The sequence below is a fragment of the Bombus bifarius genome, unplaced genomic scaffold (assembly GCF_011952205.1).
Source record: "Bombus bifarius isolate JDL3187 unplaced genomic scaffold, Bbif_JDL3187 scf7180000008206, whole genome shotgun sequence".
NCBI lineage: Eukaryota > Metazoa > Arthropoda > Insecta > Hymenoptera > Apidae > Bombus > Bombus bifarius.
Genome location: NW_022884510.1, coordinates 288,595 through 308,902, shown reverse-complemented (window position 1 = coordinate 308,902; position 20,308 = coordinate 288,595). Strand labels below are relative to the sequence as shown.

The 20,308-nt window shown below is 40.9% G+C and overlaps 5 protein-coding genes across 7 annotated transcripts in view; 2 read left to right on the top strand and 3 right to left on the bottom strand.

The window, feature by feature from the left end:
- Positions 1-793, bottom strand: part of LOC117210496 (serine-rich adhesin for platelets-like) — a 52,785-nt gene extending 51,992 nt beyond the window's left edge. Inside the window, exon 1 of the mRNA XM_033453582.1 lies at positions 458-793. Coding sequence (XP_033309473.1) covers positions 458-509 — 52 coding nt within the window. The 5' untranslated portion in view covers positions 510-793. The remainder of the gene's footprint in view (positions 1-457) is intronic.
- Positions 788-4,577, top strand: LOC117210500 (aladin-like). Of its 2 annotated transcripts, none has more exons than XM_033453592.1 (6): positions 788-1,186; positions 1,363-1,752; positions 1,824-1,941; positions 2,013-2,482; positions 2,563-2,893; positions 2,960-4,577. In XM_033453592.1, the coding sequence occupies exons 2-6, from the start codon at positions 1,394-1,396 to the stop codon at positions 3,266-3,268; spliced, it is 1,587 nt and encodes a 528-aa protein (XP_033309483.1). In that variant the 5' UTR covers positions 788-1,186; positions 1,363-1,393; the 3' UTR covers positions 3,269-4,577. The 2 variants fall into 2 exon arrangements, with proteins under 2 accessions (XP_033309483.1, XP_033309485.1); XM_033453594.1 differs by having other exon boundaries at positions 2,965-3,097.
- A 1,952-nt stretch (positions 4,578-6,529) lies between these two features.
- LOC117210558 (Krueppel homolog 1-like) lies at positions 6,530-13,449 on the top strand. Of its 2 annotated transcripts, none has more exons than XM_033453692.1 (6): positions 6,530-7,365; positions 8,000-8,887; positions 9,435-9,772; positions 10,176-10,337; positions 11,538-11,973; positions 13,143-13,449. In XM_033453692.1, exons 2-6 carry the CDS (start codon positions 8,017-8,019, stop codon positions 13,250-13,252), a joined length of 1,917 nt encoding a protein of 638 aa, XP_033309583.1. In that variant the 5' UTR covers positions 6,530-7,365; positions 8,000-8,016; the 3' UTR covers positions 13,253-13,449. The 2 variants fall into 2 exon arrangements, with proteins under 2 accessions (XP_033309583.1, XP_033309582.1); XM_033453691.1 differs by having other exon boundaries at positions 6,531-7,365; positions 8,006-8,887.
- Positions 13,450-13,639: 190 nt separating this feature from the next.
- LOC117210522 (gamma-interferon-inducible lysosomal thiol reductase-like) lies at positions 13,640-18,152 on the bottom strand. Its single transcript, XM_033453637.1, has 5 exons — positions 18,009-18,152; positions 16,071-16,229; positions 15,690-15,887; positions 14,695-14,850; positions 13,640-14,594 (listed from the first exon to the last, which is right to left on the bottom strand). The coding sequence occupies exons 1-5, from the start codon at positions 18,084-18,086 to the stop codon at positions 14,502-14,504; spliced, it is 684 nt and encodes a 227-aa protein (XP_033309528.1). The 5' UTR covers positions 18,087-18,152; the 3' UTR covers positions 13,640-14,501.
- Positions 18,153-18,393: 241 nt separating this feature from the next.
- LOC117210521 (cytochrome c oxidase assembly factor 7 homolog) lies at positions 18,394-20,251 on the bottom strand. Its single transcript, XM_033453636.1, has 3 exons — positions 20,056-20,251; positions 19,858-19,992; positions 18,394-19,638 (listed from the first exon to the last, which is right to left on the bottom strand). Exons 1-3 carry the CDS (start codon positions 20,156-20,158, stop codon positions 19,175-19,177), a joined length of 702 nt encoding a protein of 233 aa, XP_033309527.1. The 5' UTR covers positions 20,159-20,251; the 3' UTR covers positions 18,394-19,174.
- Between the last annotated feature and the right edge of the window lie 57 nt (positions 20,252-20,308).

The window sequence follows — 20,308 nt, the reverse complement described above, 5'->3', positions numbered from 1 at the left end:
GGATGAAACTGACTCGCTGTACACTCGTTCATCTACGCGACGATCGTCCCATGTCGTTGTTTATCGCGAACGCGTTTTTTCCGTTGCCGGGCAAAAAAAACAGCGTGTCTCGGCACACGACGTGTCGTATAAATGCAACCACCCTTATTATTTCACAATCTCCTCGAAATTGATTTGAGATTATACAGAAATTGGTGAGAACAGATCGGGTGTCACGGCCACAACGGTGACCAGTAGAGCGCACACGTTCGATACCACGCAGCATGCAAAATAGCAATTCACATAACCGGGCTGCGTTTTACGATAAATGTCTATATGTGATCAATGATCAATAACTAGACCGAGAACGTGCGGCCACGAGATACACTCGCAAGTTTCGAAAGCATGCATCATAACCTCGGACATAAGCGACGTTCGCGTGTCTCGCAATAAATTTCATTGATAAGAAAACACTCACTGCCAATGCTGAGAGTTCTCCATCGAGTTTTCCGCTTAGAACCCTTGCCCATCTTTCGCGAAGACCGAGCTGGTCCTCCTCCCTTCTGTCTCTCGTCTTCTCAGCGATCTCGGCCAACTTTCTACAGCGACAGCTCCACCAAAACCATGTTGATCGCGATTGATCTTGCTACTACCTTGGCGGTAGCATTTTAACAACTGTCCGCCGACCAGTGTGTCTCACGTTGCTACTCTTATTGAGAGAAAAAGCTTTGGAACGATACGAACCGATAAACGAGACCTATCCGTAGCAGAAGACAACTCTAATACGTAATCCGCGCCGCACGAATAGCGACCACATACTGCTGTCCCCACCTCACCCCTCCCTTTTGGTCCCCACCCTGCTCCAATGGAACCCCTACTTCTAGCTGTGTCACGTTCGACGTAACTCGCTGAATGTTCAACCTCTAATCACGTTTCCACAACTTTGAAAAGATCTTTTTACAGAAAATGTATGTTTGCGAGATTTTTGGACTAAATCGTAATACACGAATGCACACACGTTGAATGTCATGCGAATTTCTAGTAGCAAACTTGACTAAAAGTTTGTCTTCGTGATTGAAACGTTTTGAATAGGAGCCAATTGCCACATGCGCAATAGTATTACGTTTCTGTGTCACGATTGGATGTTGCCATGGTAACCGATGTAAACTTTCGTTCGCCATTTTATCCGGCTTTAGATGTAACAAAGGTATAAGATTCGTTTCATCTCAAAGTATTTTAACTGGTCTTTCTTTTTCAAATCTACTCGTTCCAATAATCGTCTTTCATTTTTCCAAGAGAATAGCTATCTTGTGGTTATTCGTTATTTATTTCCTGCGCATAAATATCTGTAGAATTTTATTCTTTCGTATCTTATTTTTATAGGTTAGACAAGTACGTATCTAAACGAGTAATTATGATAAAAATATTCTCTCTGCGTGAATTTGATTGCCCTTCTGCCGATGACTTGGCTACTGTTGCACTTATAGAGGACGTTTTACATTACTGTGATTGTGATAACCTGACCAATGAATTACGACCTTTTGCCAAATATCTGCGAGAATATCCAGAAGTTTCTATTACTTCTGATATTCTTGCTACACGCGAAACGGCACGCACAGCTTGTGCCGGTGATTTGTTTTTACCAGTTCACGATAGCATCTTTAGAAGGCTGGCTAGCGTATGCAGAGAGAAAGGATTAATCGATGCTGTTTGTCTGGCTGCGTCCGCAGAACCGCAAGAAATTACACCAATCTTGCATTTGATAGCTACGAGGTATTAATAATAGCTGGTACAGAAATATTTGTTTAATTTTAATATCTGATTTTCCATTATTTTAATTTTAGGCTCAAGTGGATGTTAGATTTAGTAGACAAAGGAATATATCAGAAAGAAACTTTACCTACTTCTGGATCTGGATCAGTTGCGGACGTTGTTCACACAAAGGACTGGGAAACATCTTTGGTACGGTATTAACATAAACCGCAGTATATGTTTCTCGCGGTATATGTTATATTTGCAGTATTAATTTGTAGGCCAGGTGTATCTCGTGGCATCCACACTGCTCGCGACTAGCAGTAGTTACATGGGACGATCGTATACGTATATTTTCTCATGGAGCACCGATAATACCGATTTTAAGACACGGCGCTCAAAAGTCTGTTTGTTGTATACATTGGAGACCATTCACTGGCAAAGAACTGGCAGTAGCGTGTCACACAGGTGTCTTAGTTTGGACGATAGAATTAGGGGCAGCCAGTAATATTCTCAGTCACGCGGTGTTGCTAAAACAAAGAAATCATGCTCCTGTAACAAGCGTTAGATGGCATCCGCAGGGTGATCTATTGGTGTCTTGTTCTCCAGCTGATACACGTATGATTATCTGGGATACTTCTAAAAAAGAAGGTGTTCCATTGAGACGAGTCGGAGGTGACGGCCTATGTTTCGCTCGTTGGTCGTCTTGCGGTTCTCATTTGTTTTCAGCCTCGTGTAGAAATATATTTAGGTATACCGTATTATTGATTTTGTATTCTTATCTCTTACGTCGCATAAAATTTTATTTCACGTATTAACAACTATGCATAGAATTTGGAACACAGGAGTAGCAACGTTATGGCACGCAGATAAATGGACAGTGCCTAATGGTCGTGTGGCTGTTGCGTGTTTCGGTCCTAATTTGAGTCTGTTGTTTGCATCGAACGAAGACCCTGCCACAATCTTTTCTTTACCTCTGCAAGAAAATATTTTCGATGTTAAGAAGCCTTCTCTCGACGACGTCAAACTGGCCGTGCCTCTGATGGATTTAACAAGAGTTAACTTTTCGTTGGATGACGGTGACAGTTACGTTACTGTCGGCGGAAGAATAACTGCAATGGAGTGGGACCCTACAGGAAGATATCTTGCTATCCTCTTCCAGGTATGTTCCTTCTCGAAATTTCATTCAAAAGATAACAGTCTAACGATAGATCTGTTAATTATTTAGGACAGCCCATACATCGCATTGATTAAAACCAAACTAGGAAATCTGTCACGTGTGATTGACGTTAAACCGAGTTGTCTTATAAAGGGATTTCCGGGCGAAGTTCCTAATTGCATGGACTTTTATCAAAAGTGTCAAAAAGGATCGGGCAATGTAATTTGTTTAACAATTGTATGGAGTAGTGGTCGTATCCAACACTTTCCAATAATTGAGAAGAAAATTGCTCCTGTTACGAATACGAGTACTTCAGTTTCATCGCACTCGTTGTTAAGACACGATACATACAATTTCGATTTGACTGCCATTTACTGATTATATCGATTGTTATCTTGTCGAGCAAGAGCTACGAAAATTCTATCTTTAGTTTATTTTTTTTTTTTTTTTGTTAATTTTTATACAAGGGTCCAAATATTTTTGTTAAACGGTGTATGAAAGAGCAATAAATCGTTCGTTCGTATAGATCAGGCACGACGTTCTCGCATGCCACATCACGTCCCGTCAGAAATTATATAATGTTTCATAACCGATCCGTCAACGTGCCTAGGGGAAAAAACATCGTTCAGCCCCGTGTTAAGTTCTAATGTGCTATCTTTCTAACGTATGGGATATACTACGAGACGGCTCTCGGGTTCGGTACCTAATTATACGAAGTCACATGCAGAGCGCACGTCTTTCTATTTTTACGTCGCTTGACCGAATGCTGAACGTCGACACGTACTTATGTATATATGCGATGCGTCCCGCACTATTTTCAATATATTCTCCGGCGTTATTTATCCATCGTTCTAGAAACTCCATCGTCCTAAATATAAGTTTCTCAAACGCAGTTTTTTCTTACGATTTACAAGATATAGATTTCATAGACTGCATAGGAAAACTCATTGAGGAGTATACTCACACTATAATGTTCAATTACTTCATTATACTTTACTTTCTATTTTTTTCTATTAATCATCGTCATATCGGTTATCATAGAAGACGTTTCTTCGAGAGATCAATGCGTATTTCTAGTAAACGTAAAAATCAGATATTAAAAAATAAAATTGTAATTCTAATTTCTAATAGTAAGTACGCTTACAATTGTGCCGACCATAATTAGGATATCTGTTGATATTTGGTACAAGTTGAAAGTTCTTCCCTATTCTTATATCTTGTAGTTACTTTATTGTAAATTTGTTTAATAGTTCGTATCATATAAATGCGAAACAGCGAATAAAATAAAATCATTTGGTTTTCCAATAAATGTAATAACTAAATAGAATAACGTTTTTGATGGTCGATGTATATAACTAAAATTCAAACTAAGGACATTTTCAACTTCCTTTCTAATCAGAGAAACAGTTGTCGATTGTCATCGTGGTACTGATCAAATGGACGGAACATGGAAACTCAGTCTCACTTACGTAGATAGCCTTTTGGAAATCGCGAAGGGACGAGTCGCGTTGAATCCCCTCCGATTAAACGTTCGTTAAAGCACCTTTTTTTTCTCTCCCTTCTTCATTCTTTCTCTGTTATTGCATCCGTATGGGGTGTACGATCGAAATCCTTTTTCCAGTATATTTATTTTAATGGCAGTCGTACACATGCGGTGACTATGGTACGAACGGAGTTGACAGGTGCCTGGACAAAAAAGCGTGGTCGAGAGCTGGCATAGTATGTATAATGTAAGCATAGAGGGCTGGCAGGCCACATGTGCCACTCTATCACTTATCTACCCGTAATATGACGTATAACCCGACCATAAGATGCAACTGTGAACGCATGCGTGCATATATGTATGCGTGCGTATGCGTGAGTGCAGCAGTCAAGATGTACAGTACATACTATATACACGCATTTATACATACACAAGGGTTGAATAGAAGGATGCACGATCGCGCTTCTGTGTGCGTTTGCTTGGAAGAAACAGAGGACATTCCGACTTTCGAGGATCGCGATGTCGCCAGAATCGCTATGGAATCATAACAACGCGTTTTGGACTGGCCAGTCAATGAACCAAGTACGATAGTCTACCATTTTTCTTATTCTTCCTTGGCTCGTTCTAACTTACTCGGATTCTTTAATGCGACTATACATGACAAGCCACATACGCCAACTAGAAAGTATCGCGCATTTTGTTTCATCGTACTTAAAAGAATGCGATACATAAGAAAAGTTGGGTAATGCAATAAGAATAATATATAATTTTCTACGAATTTTCGTGCTGTCCTCCATTTGTACTTTTATATTTAGATATTAGTGGTAGGTTAGTACATTTGAGAAGAAATTAAACAGTCGAGCATATTCAATCTACTAATTTTTAATGTTCCTTGTACCTTTAAATTCCTCGTATTCCCTGCTATACTTTCAAACCGTTTCACTAAGCAATCCAAATTCCTATATAGCTTTAAACGACACGAAAATCATTTACACGAAACCACGAAATGACAAATCTTTTCTCAAGTCTGATTCCTCGTCCCTTTCAGAACCGAGCTTCAAGTTGTTTCCACAGCTTCAAATACAGACAGCTGTTATCTTAAATCGAGCAAAGAGAAGCAAACTCGACACAAAGCAAACGAAACTTGAATTTTGTTCAGTTTCAGAATGGTAGGGCATTTTTGAACTAACGAGACCAATACAGCGTATAGTATACGAAACATGGAGCGCGAGAGGGTTAACATAATGGAAATAATTTCCAAAACTTTAGGTGCATCCAGCATGCGGTATTCCATCGACACGCCCCTAAACTTACCAAAAACTTGAAACAACTAGCGACGGTTACCCTAATGCGGCGTAAAGTATTTGAAACATAAGCAACGCAATACCGAATGAAGAACGCAACGATATCAAGCGCATTTATGCGAAAGTCCGAGATGCAAGGAAGGAGGAGGAGGAGGAGGAGGAGGAGGAGGAGGAGGAGAACGGGGAGGTCAGTGAAATAATAGTAGGCTGTAATAGGAGGAAGGAGTGAACGACTTGCCCTCATGTGTGCGCGCGAAGAAGCTGTTGTTAATAAGTGACGCGTGTGCGGCAGCTGGTTTTACGTTTTTTGCCTTGCACCCGATTCTCGGGGTTCGAGCGACGAAAGATCGGTCTAAGCACCCCTTCTCCCGCCACTTTCACCGCTTCCATCTCTCGCCCGAGGCCCGATGCACCTCGACTTTGAATATTCCTTAACAGATTTTCAAAGAGATACCGATCGCCACGCGACGTCCAACTACCGAATCGCTTCTCGGCGTCAATGACCGGTTAAAAATAAATCCTGCACTCTGGATAACTGTAAGAATACTTTGAGAAAGGAAATCAAAACTCGTATACGTTCGATTAATTTTCAGCGATCCTTTGGTATATTTATAAAAGTACGATGTACAAAGTAATCCATATGTCACGCGTACGGACACGCGTGCACGCATAAGTCAGGCATAACGCAATCTATGCTTTGGTAGAGAGTTAATTTGTAAACCGCGACCAACTCGCCGATTCTCATTCGCAACAACCCCGTAGCTCCATGCACCGCCCTCTCGATTCTTGGATTCTGGATCCGTCAAACAACCACCACCACCACCACCACCACCGCCACCTCCGCGATTCCACGCCCTCCCATACAACGTCCGCTTCTTTAACCACGAAGGCAATACCGATCGATCCTGTTCAGCAGCCAATCAAGGGAATGCCGGTCGATTAATCGCACGAATCAAAAGGCATTCGGGCAACGCTAAACAACGGATGACGCAATCTGGTAGCAGTTCGTCAGCCTCGATGACAATCCATCGGGTATGACGATCGGTTCGAACGATCTAAGAAGAGACAAAAACGTGCCGTGGAAGACGAATTCGAAGGAGCAGCAGCGAGGGAAAAGGGAGACGACAGACGCGCACGCAGATGTGTCGTGCCACCCTGAAACCGACGAGGTCGAGGCAAGTGCAGAGAAATGCACAAGTGCCGGACGATCTTCTCTTCTCCTCTTCTTATTTTTCTTCTTCTTCTTCTTCTTCTTCTTCTTTGCTTGCACGAGGGAAACGAAGCACGGCCACGCGAGTGGGCGGCGCGTACCCTTCTCGAAGATTTCTTTCCTTGCTTCTGGCGCAGGGATGGAGGGGATCCTCCGTGTCGTCCGCTGGAAGAGCACTACGATGTCTTGTCCTGGCTGATAGTCGTCGCAGTGACGCGGGAACGGGTGTAGCCGAGCTATATCTTCAGGATCGGATAGGCGCAAAGTGTCCAGGCGTTCGTTCGGCCACCCTGTAGCCGCTCGATTCTTCCTCGTCGCGATCAAGATCGCGCCATCGCGCGTGACGCGTAGACCTTGACAAGTGATAAGCTTATCACGTCGGAAGAGTCGTCGACGATCTATCGAAGAAGAAATTTTCTGCGACACGCTCGGTGTCCGCGGAGTTTGTTTGGGGAGTCTGATCGGTCGGGCGGATCTCGTAAGTGGACAGTGTGAAGTTTTCTCGGACGGAGGTTATTAAGTTGGTTGCAGCATCGTGATGTCGTTGGTCGGTTGGTGATTCGATAGCACCGATTTCTTAAGTCGGTTCGATTTGTGATCGATGGTCGCGGCATTCGCAAGAAGGAGAATAAGTAAATACGTCGTTAACGAATGGAACGAGAAACGAATTCCGCGTCGAACGTTGTTTTCGAGCGTGGATATCGCGACGAGCATCGAGAGTTCAAAGTCAAACGATCGGAACTAAAATTAGTAAACGGTAGTTGAAAATAACGGCAACTGAATTTTATTAAAGGTCCATGAACCTATGCGAGCTCCATTTATCGTCGAACATACGGTTCATTCATGGATGCTATCGCACGTTAGTTGGAGGCTCGGTAATTCCAGAAATTCCTGCAATACCGTTTCACTCACGTGCTACTCGCGATTACTCGACCCACTATCGCTTTCTATCACGCGTCACTCGTTGCAACATCCCGACTCGTCTTCTTAAAGCCTCTGTAACTTTCCGTTAGACGCCAGCCTGCCACGTATAATTTTGCCAATGAATGCCAACCTTCCGTTCCGTATCGCGAAGTCAATTTTATATCGGAAAATTTACGGAAAAACGAAAGTTTCAGGTTGCGGCAACATGCATCTCGAAGATTACCACGCGAACAGAAACGAAGAGGACGTGCAACGGGCGGTTTCCAAGAACACGAAACACGAGGCTTTCAACAGTTTGCACCTGGCACCTGTCGCGACCATAAACACCAGCGATCAATCCTGTTGGATCGCTTCTCACGCAGACAGCGTCTCCTCTCCCGTTTTGCCAAACAGTTTCAGCCCCAGAGAGTACACGGACTGGGAGCAACTCACCACCGTCTTCCAGTATCCCTGTCAACCGTATTCGTCCACAGACAGGTCGCCAGTAAGCACAGGTAGCGAAGCTACCACGCCAACCTGGAACAATGTCGTTCGCAGCGAAGCATCGGACTGTTCCAATAGCCAAAGATTACCATCCGTTGGTTCTGCATTCTCTTTCTCAAGAACTTTCTGTAATACGATCTATCCAGAGTACCAGGGATATCAGGATTACCAAGAGTATCAGGACGACGTATCCTTGACCTCTTTGCCCCTCGTCCTTCACAATCAAACGGACGATCAGGCGTTCAACGGTTGCATGCAGGCAGCCACGGACGAATTCGATCTTAGTTTAATCAGAGGCGATCCTACGTCGTTGTTAAGCAACGTGGAGTCTCCTTCTTCCCCGTCGTCCACGTACCTGGAAGAGCTTCAGGATCCGTTTTCCAACCTGAACGGATCTTGCTACGCGGTTGGACACTTGGTATCCGGCCAGCAAACCTGCGTGTCCACGATGAATTTCGTCAACGATACTGGATTGAACGACGGATTTGCGAATCAAGTTGTTCTGCCCAGGAACGAAGGACTGTTGCTGACCGACAGAAGAGTGCCGGTGTCCAAGCCTGCGAGCGACACGGACACCCGAAGCAAATCTTTCGGTGAGTCTAAAGCTGTTTTTAGTTAATATCCGTCGACCATTAGTATATATATGTATGCGTATCGATTTACGCGATTCTTAAAGTATAATTCGGTAAGCCGTCGTTATGGTCATTGGTTTGTTTCTCACTTTTTTTTCACTTTTTTACGCTATTTAATGCGTTTGATTAAATTACAGTATATTACGTCGAAGTGTAGCAGCATATTTTCAATCGTAAATTTCATATTTCAAAGGAAATAACCTTAAATCGTATCTTGCTATAGCACTCTGTAGTATACTTAGTAAGACGTAAGGTACTTTCGGGAGCCACCGATCTCGCACCGTTCAACGATTAATCGGTCTCTTTCTCGTTACCCGATGTACGCAGGAAGTGGCGGTAAGAATCATGCTTGTTTTAAGAACGTGACAAATAAATAGAAATAGCACTAAAAAGTAGCACTCGACTGCCACTCTCGAGTGCAGCGAGTAGTTTCGAGTAGTTTCCTTAATTCGAGTCTCGAGATCTACGGCTTGTTTACACGCTGATGACATGTTTGTTTCCGTTTCAGACTGTTCAACGACAGACGACAACTTGACGTCGACGTATCAGTGCCGATGGATAGACTGTGGCTGCGCTTTCGCCGAACAAGAGGGTCTGGTTCGACATATCGAAAGAAGACACGTGGAATCCTCGTCGTCGAACGCGCATGGACACGGAAGACGGGTTCAGAGGGACAGGGACAAGGATAAAGACAAAGAGGGAGAGGGTTACGCTGGTTCCGTAAGCGGCCAAGATGAATTCGCTTGCCTTTGGCAAGGATGTCCGCGTGTTCGACCTTTTAACGCCAGATACAAGCTACTGATTCATATGAGGGTCCATAGCGGAGAAAAGCCTAATAAGTGTCCGGTATGGGTTCTTTTATATCTCGTTATATCAAGTGGTATACTTTGTTACAGCGGTTAGTTCGAAATATTCGTCAAACTCTCAAATACACAATATGCTAGAAGATTCACGCGTTTAAGTATCATCGATATTTATTGTCTGTAAAAAGTTGAAAGTACGTATTTTATGCGACAGCGGAAACGCAAGGAGAAATAATTATTCTTCGAATCGTTTATTCGAGATTAAGAAGTCGTTCTTCGTTCTTACTCAAAAACCCTCTTCCGTTGAACTCTTCTCGAACATGTTGGCCGAAGCGAATACGTTTCTTCTGTGGTTTTGCTTCAAACTTTCTCTAAGCTGTTGCATTTTAATCGAAACCACCATTTGTAGAGCCATGGTGTAATTAATTGTACTTTCATTTTTACAGTTCACCGGATGCAAGAAGGCGTTTTCACGATTGGAGAACCTGAAGATTCACCAAAGATCTCATACGGGAGAAAGACCGTACGCCTGTCAGCATCGCGGTTGCTCCAAAGCGTTCAGTAACAGCAGTGATCGTGCGAAACATCAGAGGACTCATTACGACACGGTGAGTTTGTTATTTTATTTAGTTATCCAGATCGAAACCTGCTTGAACTACGATACTCGGATTATCATAAATGTGTGTATATATATTTAAAAGGAGGAAGCAGCAAAATCGGTCGTTTTAACAAGTCAGCTATTTGCATAACTTAAAAACATATTTATGGTTTGATTTCAATCGCCTGCGCGCGTCTGATATAGCTATCTTGGGATAAATATCGATACAGCGTTCTTACGTTACGTAAGACGATCGCAATTAAAGAACGATATTTCATCATGTGGTATTCGCATTTGCGTACAGTTGGTTTTCAATTATGATTATTCGAACAGGTGACGAAAGACGAGTAAAAAGTTGTCGCATAATCGCGTAATAATCATTTTTATTAGCAATTTATTTTCGTACAGCGATCCTTTGATATTTACGCGATCGAACCTCTTCGATACTCTTTCGTATCTTTCAACTGCAAGCGCGTGAAAACTCGAGCTATCGTTGTATCGAAATATTTTGAAATTTGGATAAATGGATATTTTTTGCAATTAAAATTACGTAAAACGTATCGCGCGCGATATTACTCGATCGTAGAGTAACTTTAAGAAAGAGAAGCGCTTATCGCCAATGTTGAAATTTTGTAGCACGAAAGGTCAGTGAACATAAGCTGACTCGATAACTCGAAAAGCTTGCGAATTACGATACGCGAAACGTAACATTTTGCTATTGTAACAATAAAAAAATGTATTATCGCTTTAAAAAGACGCGGACACGATAATTTTGTCGCTCAACGAATAACGGCTACTTAACGCAATTATCGCTCGACGATTACCTCTTGTCCAGCGGCTTTCCAACCAATAATTACCATTACCAGCTAAATCGTTTCACTGCCGTGTAGTATCATCTGTTTACACGTACCAGGCAATACTAGCGTACACGACGAATAGAGCCGCTTGTACAGTTCCGTTCTTTTAAATATCCACCTAGATATCCGCGACTTTTATCGAACAAAAACAAGAATCTCAAAAGAGACGAATAAATCTGCTACGAATATTTCGCGTTATCGAATTACCGTAGCGAATACTTGCCTGTACGATACTATGTGTTCGTGTTCGAACTATAGCGAACAGCTATAGCGAAGTCAGATCAGTGCTAGACAGGAAAATAAACTTATTTTATAAAAAATATTGTTAACAAAATGCTTGCGCAAATTTTCAGAAACCGTACGCGTGTCAGGTTAGCGGATGCGGAAAAAGGTACACAGACCCGTCGAGTCTCAGGAAACACGTGAAAAATCACTCGGAACCAACGACGCCGCTGTCCAACTTGTCATTGACATCGGACGGCAAGGCTTCGGCTAACCTGACTAAAAGTTCAAGCAACTCGCGGCACGATCCGATTTCTACTAGTTCGAGGCAACAGCAACAACAAGCGCGAACGGCGATCGTCTACACCGCGGAATCGAATTATCGAACGTATAAGACTTCGGAGTCTTACGCGGACGAGGACGCGGACCTGTTCCAGACGAATCTGTGTCAGGTCGATCGGATTTCCATGAACCTTGACAGCAATCAAGAGTACGTGCCGATCGAATCTGTGAAACGCTTTCTCATCGACGATGTCAGCGCGTCAGGATCGCACGTGGAAGGTACAGGTAAGGGGAACGATTCACGATTAACGTTAGAAAGATCGGTCGCGTCGCTTCGACCGATCAACGAATCATCGATGGGAGATTCTCTGCGATTTCTAAGAAATCATCGACGCATTCATACTTTACGCATTCGTATCGACGAGATTTAACCTACGGCAGAGTCTATGCATCGATCTTTCGTAAAATTCGCAGAGCGTCGAACACCTTCTCGCCTATGTTCGAAGTAAATGGACGGCAAGCTGGAGAAAAATTCCGAGAACGCGCGATAAAACAGACGCGACTCCTACCGTTTCGAACAAAAAGTCGAGCAGCGTTGTTCGAGCGACCCGTACGAATCTTCATTGTACTGGTCCGCGCGTGCTGCCTTTTTCTGTCCCGGTAAATAGTAACGGCGCCGCCGATGACAGTGCGCGTTTCGCTTCCACCATGCTTAATCTCAGAGGAGGTTCAAACACGCTTTACGCGTTTACCCCACACCGAGTCTTAAAATAATATTCCCGACTTTTTTGGCCGGGAGCACACGCACGTAACGCACGCGCCAAAACAGACGACGCGGCTGCCACGTGCGACACACGCGTGCCCTTTTAAATTCCAGCCCTCGAGCCCGCGATTTTCTACCAAATAATACAGCCACATCATCGATCCCCACTCTACTCCTTTCTAAAATCGTTCTCTTCGCTGTTTATCAGCGATAGGCTCTAGGCTAGGTACGGCTCGAGTGCATCGTCGTGCACCGTATATGCGGGCGTTTCATTTTTCCAACCGTTAAGTTTCATACCATTTACGATCGACGATAATCGTACGATTTCGCGCGTATTTCCATTATCGCATACTCCCTGTGGTATTTTGAACGGTGTGCGGCGAGCAATTTAAAAGATATTTTAAAACAACGGATCAGCAGCCGGAAGCGATATCTCGATGTGAATTTATCGAGAGAAATTCATCGATATCACGTTTCGTTCGGATTTATGTTTATTCATAGAATTATAAATACGCGTACGTGTATGTATATCGAAGCTAGTCTCGTCGTTGTACGTGCGTAATAATAAAATTTCGATCACCAAGCTAATGGAGTTTGATCGACTCAAGGGTCGAGTCTAGGTCTAGGTCTTTAAACTAGATTCGCGAAACTAGCGCACAGTGGTCGTTCAAATCTGTTTTCTACTTTACAGGGTACCAGGTCGAGGATGAAGTGCCTGACTTCCAAGAGCTCGGTTCCGATATCGAACAACAGTTTCTCGAACTAAGCAGCCTCGATGACGCGGTTTTCATCGACGGTTGAGAAACATGTTGTTTATCATAGGAGGAGGATCGAAGAAGACTTCGCGGTGAACGCGCCATATTTCCAAAGACTCGTTTCCATTTCTTTTTGTATTCGATTTTTATACGCTTTCGCTCGATTAGATAAATTTCATCGACAGATATATTTTTGTACATAGACCGTTGTATATATCATTAAATACACGATTTTGACTATTACGTCCGATGTTATCTTATTTTTGACTTTTTAAGAAAAAGTGGCGTTTGCTATCTGAATATTATCGATAACGTTACCGATTTTGCGAACGAACTGATTTATTTCACGATATAATTTTGTTATTATCGCGTTATCGTTAATAAGAAAATTTACGAAATTAATACGAAGATATAGAAATTAAGAAACCTTGGCTATGCTTATAAAACGTGGACTTTTTATTTATTCGTCGTACATCGAGTCAGAGACAGCGACAATTTTTCTACGATACGATGTAATCCTCAAACGCAGAACGCAGTTTCGTCGAAAGGGCGTTCGAATTCTGACTTCTTTCTCCGAATCGTTGCACATCCTTAAGAAAACGACTCGCTATACAAGTATTTTTATACAAAAAATACATCGCGATATTTTCGTTCGTAGAAAGCGTTACGAACAACGAGTCCTCGTTCCTATTAATTTAATTCGAATTACTCGAATTCGAAGCATTCGAATAAGTTTGAAGAATAATAAGAATAACAATAATAAGAAGAATAATAAACTCGTGATTTGTAAAACTTTTACAAAGTACTTCTTTTTAGACTTCACGAGTCACGAGTTATCGATATTAATAAGTACCCCGTTGCTTATGTTAACAAAACTTACGTGCTAGTAAAACCGATGAAATTCCGCAAATTCTACATTAACTGGTTATTCCGTTTGAGGAAAAATGACAAAATTGTAAAAAGGAAATACTCGATTCGTTGTTTGTCGATCGACTAACTGCGTTCCAGTTGATCGATAGATCTGGTGTAAAAACTTGGAAGGATATATTTCGAGTCAACTAAATTAGATAAATCTGTGGCGGCACTCGACAAGCATCCGAGCTAATCGGATTAGTCTAACAGCTTAAGTACCGCCTTCTCTTTTTTTTTCCTATATCGAGCTTGTCGTTAACCTACTGTAATGGCCCCTCGCGCGGATCGTAACGATGACATGCTGCAGCAAGCTTTGTATAAAAAGCAATCTGACCCACTACAGAGATGTTTTAGTGGCGATAGGGTTAAGCAACGGTTTATTTTCAAGCTGTGCTGCACCGAGACGGTTTCGCCCCCTCCGTCAGTTTGTCGCAAATTAGTTTAAAGAAATTGTTCAGCGCCTTGCTTTGTATCTCCTGCAACAGACGGAAAACACGACGAATTAACGTTTGAAACGTGATTCGCTATTAATCGAGCTCTTATAGAAGAAACGTGCTCGCAATGCCGAGTACTCACCCCGTTGATCGTGATCGTTGGAACGAAAGAGAGTCTCGCGGCCAACTCTTTCGTTTTCTCGCCATACGCGACCAACAGATCGTCCGACAGAGAACTCTTGATGCACTCGTTCATCTTCTCTTGGATCTGCTCGCTCAATCCTACGTTCTTGGCACACTGGAAAATCGTTTCGTACTTTTGTCTCGAAGAAAAGATTCCTCAGGTAACAGGTTTGCTTTAATCCCGTCGCGAACCTTCGATTTTTATATTTTAAGTTTCTTCTTATTTCGACGAAGCAGCAAAATTCGTCGTATTTTTAGGCGATCGTTTAACGTAAAGTTCAAGCTAGAGCTAGAACGGTGTAAACGGTTAATGAAAAATTTGTGTAGCGCGAGTTTCTTTATCGACGAACTTGTCAGCTTTTAATCCATCGATATTTGCTCTTCTCTTTAACATGCTTAAAAATCAATACGAAAATACACGAACACTTGGCTAAAAACTTGGCCACTGATTATCTTCCTTTTCTATCAGCCGACTATCTATCAAAATTTTAATTGTTTTCCAAATTACCGATCGATCTTTGATTAAACGCGTTTCAAGAACAGATATCAACGGATCCGAGATAGCGTCAAATATCTTCGCGCTGATTCGTAGAAACGAAACATTTCCATTTGGCGAGAAAGGCCTTTCCTCTTTTGTTCTCCTCCTCTTTTATCCTTTCGGGCTAATCGACTTTCGGGAATCGGTCAACCAAACGATTCTCCAACAATTTACCTACGATCTCCGATTCCTTTTGTTCTCACAGGGCAATTATAAATGAACGATTCTAAACAATTCTACGCGCGTTTTAGAACATTTGATATAGGCCACTGTATATCGAAGAATTTCTAAAAAGTTTGCACAGTAGTATGTAACAACGTGTGAAAATTCAATGTTTTTTATTGGTTTAATTATATTCGGTTAAATTTCTAGTTTCGAGAAAGATGGCAGAAAAGGTAAATAAAAATAACGAGTACCTGTGAAAGAGAGGATGGCGGAAACTGCGAGGTCATTGCGCAACCAACTAGCGCCACGGTATGTTGTTGAACCTTATCAGCCGTTTCTCCGTTCTGAATCGCGTGAATACCGCACGCCTGAGCCTTGTTCCCATTGCACTCAGCTTCTCCGTGCTGACACGCGAAGCGCCATTTTTGCGTGATTGGATCTTTCCAATGCTATTTATTTAGATGTAAATAAGTATATAAGAATAAATGACATACGGCTCGATTCGTACGATACGTTGTATTTGCCGACGTTATTCTATTTCTTATTTATCTATCGCGTTTAGCGTAAAACGTATTAGTTGCGCGTCCGATATAGTAGGTAATGACATAGCAAAGTGCGATAGCACCACTCACCGATGCTTTCCCGTACGGAACGAAAGTGACTCTGATGTAATCTTTCAATACATCGTATTGCGGCAAAAGTTGCTGCCTGATCCACCGTATGCTATCTGGGCATAGCGATTCGTAATAAACTCCCACATCTATCGCTGCATTCGACTCGCCGCCGGCCACCTACACAGTTATCACAGAACGATCACGAGTCTACGATATGGTTGTCGATCATCTTACGCTTAATTATATTTTAACCGACGAATTAGGTTCAAGTTAGTTTAAGCGAGCGTAAATTAGTACAAGTTATCGTAAGAGACTGTTGTTTGGCCTAGTTTGCAAGAGAGGTAATCGGAAGCCTCGTAACCCCATAGGGGAGTCGATAAAATTCGACTATTGCTATCCTACGTTTACATAAATTATGCGAACGATAGGTATATTATTTAATATTTCATTGATATAAGGTACCTGAAAGCAGATTTTCACGCAACTTTATATTTTTATTTCGGCTTGTAATAAAACGTTCTTCGTCCTTCCAAACATTACAACGTATGACAAACTAGAATAAAATTCTCTGTTATATAGATATCGTGTGTATCCCGTCTTCCGTTCTCTATACTTATCACTTATCGAATTGGTATTTTTACAATTAAACTAAAGGAATGGAGTTTCGATAAGAATATGCTTTAATATTAAACGTTATAACAAATATCTTTTATGTTCGATATTTTATAATACGTACGTTTCTCGATATGTATATCTATAGATATAACCATGATCTAACGATAATTACTACAAATAGTCGGCGCGTTATAAAGAATTGTATAACGTTATTTATTTGCTCTGTGATTAATTAATCAATTTGACAATTCGATCAGTGATTAATTTAATGACATTATAACGAATATTTTCGTAATAAATTTCTATAAATAACCTCTCGTAGCTTTTGGAACAAAGAAACAGGATCATCGCGAATAATCGATAAACAGGTTTCAATGTTGTACGATACTCGAGGGGAAAAACTTCTTGAAAACCGGCTTTCGTCTTGATAGCTTTTTTCATCGATGTGTCAAAATAAGAACTTTCAGATTAGACTTACCACGAATGTCAATTATTATTTCATGTTATATACTTGTTATTTTAAAAGTCGGCAACGATATTAAAACAAAGATACGATCAACAGATCAGACTTTTTGATAATTTGAAATTTGAAATTTTATTTCTGTCTCTTCATTATCTAGTAAAAGGAATCATAAAACGTAAGCAAACTTCAACAGCGAATTCAACGTAAATTGTGACAAAAATCTGTTGGAAACAATAGGTAATTATAATTTAAAGACAATTTGCCCATTGTAATACTGTCGTCGTATAACCAGTTATCTTAACCATGATGGGAAGGAACGAGTCAACACATTCATGGTAATAATTCATTTATCGAGCGATTTCCTCTTTCTTTGTTTCTAATACATCGTTTTATTTACATTCGAAATACATGTCACATTTAGTGCAAAAAATACGATATAAATAGCTTTACTTACTATATTTAAAAATTCTACATATTAAATGGAAATAGAAAGAGAGAGAGAGAGAGAGAGAGAGAGAGAGAGATTCTACGTTTTAAATGGGAACAAATACAAGGTCTACATGTCTATAGAAATAAATAAAACTTTTATAACCTAAATAAGCGGAAATTTCACATTCCAAATGGGAATAATAAAACATCCTATATTCCAGATCTCTTTCAAATAAAAACATATGGAAATTCTACATTGAAAACTACAATAAAAAGACATCCCACGTTCTATGTGGAAATGTACAGAAACTCGACATTCTAAATGGAGAATCTTACATTTTAAGTGGAAAATAAATAAAAATTTCACACGTGAGATAGAATCTCTTATGAACACATATTTATCGAAAATACAAACTATGAAAAGTGAAATTAAAGGAATTCTCACTTACCAAAGCACTATGGCCGAGGAACGCGACAGCGAGTATGGCCGTGATCGAGCTGCTCGCACTGAACAGGTAGCACCGCATGGTCTTTCTGGTATACCGACAAACTGGCCAACAGCTTTTAAACCAGCTTTATCTATAATCTATAGTCCACAGTCTATAGCGACGTCGAACCTGTGCCAAGGAGGGAGACTTTGAAAATGTAGGAGGGGCCGATAGAAAGAGCGATACGAGAGAGGCAGGGAAGAGAAGAGAGACGGGAAATCGTACATAGTAGACGGTACTTCATACGGTACTACAGACAGTAATTCACATGTAACTTCACTTTCACTACTAAACAATACAATGATGTAGTAATGGGTTTGCGAATTAATCGATTAAATTAATAACGAAGCAATTAACAGTAACTTTTAATGTAAAAACCATGTGAATTGCGCAGATATACAGTCTTTGTCATTCATTATGTTATAAAAAGTAACATAATAAGGAACAATATTTATTGTTTACATTTGTGGACAAATATATATTCGATTTTCATACATATCCATCTATTTTGATATTTGATAAATTATTGCAAGAATATTTTCGGTTCATTCGTTTTTAAATAATTAATCAACAATTAACACTTTACCGATCGATAGCCGATTAGTTGGTTTTTCGTCGCCGACGCCTACCGACCGATAACCTATTAATCGGCTTTTTGTCGTCGACAATCTTTCTCATTATTTGAGCAGTAATTTGTTATTTGGTACTAAGGTACTTTGTTCAGTTGCGTTGCTTCGTAAGCTCCCACAGTTTTATACCAATTTCAAAGACGCACCACTCGCGATGAACAAAAAGAATGGTATTGGAGAGTCTAAACCGAAACAGAACCGGCGCCAGGGAGAATCTGCGCCCGAACTGCCGGTCGGACGTGCGTATGCTGTTGAACTGCTAGCAGTCGGTAGAGATAAAAAACACTGTTGATCGTAGAACTGAAAATATCGTAACACTTTAACATTTACAATATTGATATCTCTTGACATTGTACAAAGCGACGAATGCAAATGTCAAAATTAGTATTTCACATTGTTTGCACGATAAAAGAACACATAATTTAATCGATCTACCATATTCGCTACAAAATTTCATCTGTATAGCTACTATATGTAACAATCTTATACTAAATAAGATTAAGGATCGATTCCCTGATGAAATTTCAATGGTCTCTTATTTTCTTTTAGATCCCTTAATATTTCGTTAGCTCGTGTCCTGAAAGTTTCTGCTAGCTCCGCACTTTGCTGCACACCATCGCCCCTCTTGTGCATTATAGACAAATTAGCACAAGCATATGGGTTATTTAATTCGCAACATTTTAATGACAGTTTATAGGCCTCTTTTAAATTCTTTTCTACGTATCCTTCGATACCGCTTAAGTAAATGCCTGACAAAAAGAAGCAAGCTTTCTCTTGGTTTAAATCGCAAGCTTTTTTTAATAGTTTCATTCCAAGCAAGACCTGAGTACCCCTGACTGGCTCAAGTTTTTCTTGAGATATCGCAAGAGCGCCTGCGTGAAGGCAGCCTCTTGCATCGTCCTTATCACAACCTTTTTGCATGTATTTGAATGCTTCTTTGCAATCTTTCTCACACTCTGTACCTATAAAAATTCAATTTGCAAATTTATAAATAGCAAATAACAGTTTCGGCAAATACTAGTTACCATTAAATATTAGTTAATTACGTAAGATATTAAACGAACGATATAAATTTGAAAAAGATAAAACATGATATAAATAACATATTTGGCGAAGAGACGAAAATACCGTGGGCAACATTTTGATTTTCCCGGTACGAGGCACGCGCCATTTTTACTCACCCATTACTCTGTAATCGCCGTATTTTGTGCAACTTTTCCCATAACCGCGTTCGTCACAATTTTTCTTATACAGATTTAGCGCCTCCTTGGGATTTTGCTTAATAGATTCATGATAATCACCCAAAAGATGGCAAACTATCGAAAAATGTCAAACATTTGAGATACGAGGTTAGAATCACCAACAGCCTCGGTGCTTACCTTCAGCTTTCTTCTCACTTAAACATCCAAATTGATATTCTATATAAAGATTCTTTAAATATTCTTCTACCTCTTCTTTCTTTTTAAAATCGTATGCCGCCATATTAAGCGATTACTTTTGACTTACTAGCGTCGGGCAAACTTATCAGAAAAATAAGCACATGGTTTCTAATTTTAAAGACCAACCAAACGATGAAACGGTATGCGTGCGCATCCTGTGATTTTTCGAACGAGCGCAAGTCGACAACCAAGG

Coding starts and splice junctions, on each gene's coding strand:
- LOC117210522 (XM_033453637.1), bottom strand. CDS start 18,086: ATGCGGTGCTACCTGTTCAGTGCGAGCAGCTCGATCACGGCCATACTC. Junction 16,230..18,008: donor TCCTCGGCCATAGTGCTTTG/GTAAGTGAGAAT, acceptor ATAACTGTGTAG/GTGGCCGGCGGCGAGTCGAA. Junction 15,888..16,070: donor TTCCGTACGGGAAAGCATCG/GTGAGTGGTGCT, acceptor CTAAATAAATAG/CATTGGAAAGATCCAATCAC.
- LOC117210558 (XM_033453692.1), top strand. CDS start 8,017: ATGCATCTCGAAGATTACCACGCGAACAGAAACGAAGAGGACGTGCAA. Junction 10,338..11,537: donor AGAGGACTCATTACGACACG/GTGAGTTTGTTA, acceptor GCAAATTTTCAG/AAACCGTACGCGTGTCAGGT. Junction 11,974..13,142: donor ATCGCACGTGGAAGGTACAG/GTAAGGGGAACG, acceptor TCTACTTTACAG/GGTACCAGGTCGAGGATGAA.
- LOC117210500 (XM_033453592.1), top strand. CDS start 1,394: ATGATAAAAATATTCTCTCTGCGTGAATTTGATTGCCCTTCTGCCGAT. Junction 2,483..2,562: donor TCGTGTAGAAATATATTTAG/GTATACCGTATT, acceptor AACTATGCATAG/AATTTGGAACACAGGAGTAG. Junction 2,894..2,959: donor ATCTTGCTATCCTCTTCCAG/GTATGTTCCTTC, acceptor TTAATTATTTAG/GACAGCCCATACATCGCATT.
- LOC117210521 (XM_033453636.1), bottom strand. CDS start 20,158: ATGGCGGCATACGATTTTAAAAAGAAAGAAGAGGTAGAAGAATATTTA. Junction 19,993..20,055: donor AAGTGAGAAGAAAGCTGAAG/GTAAGCACCGAG, acceptor ATTTTTCGATAG/TTTGCCATCTTTTGGGTGAT. Junction 19,639..19,857: donor CGGCGATTACAGAGTAATGG/GTGAGTAAAAAT, acceptor GAATTTTTATAG/GTACAGAGTGTGAGAAAGAT.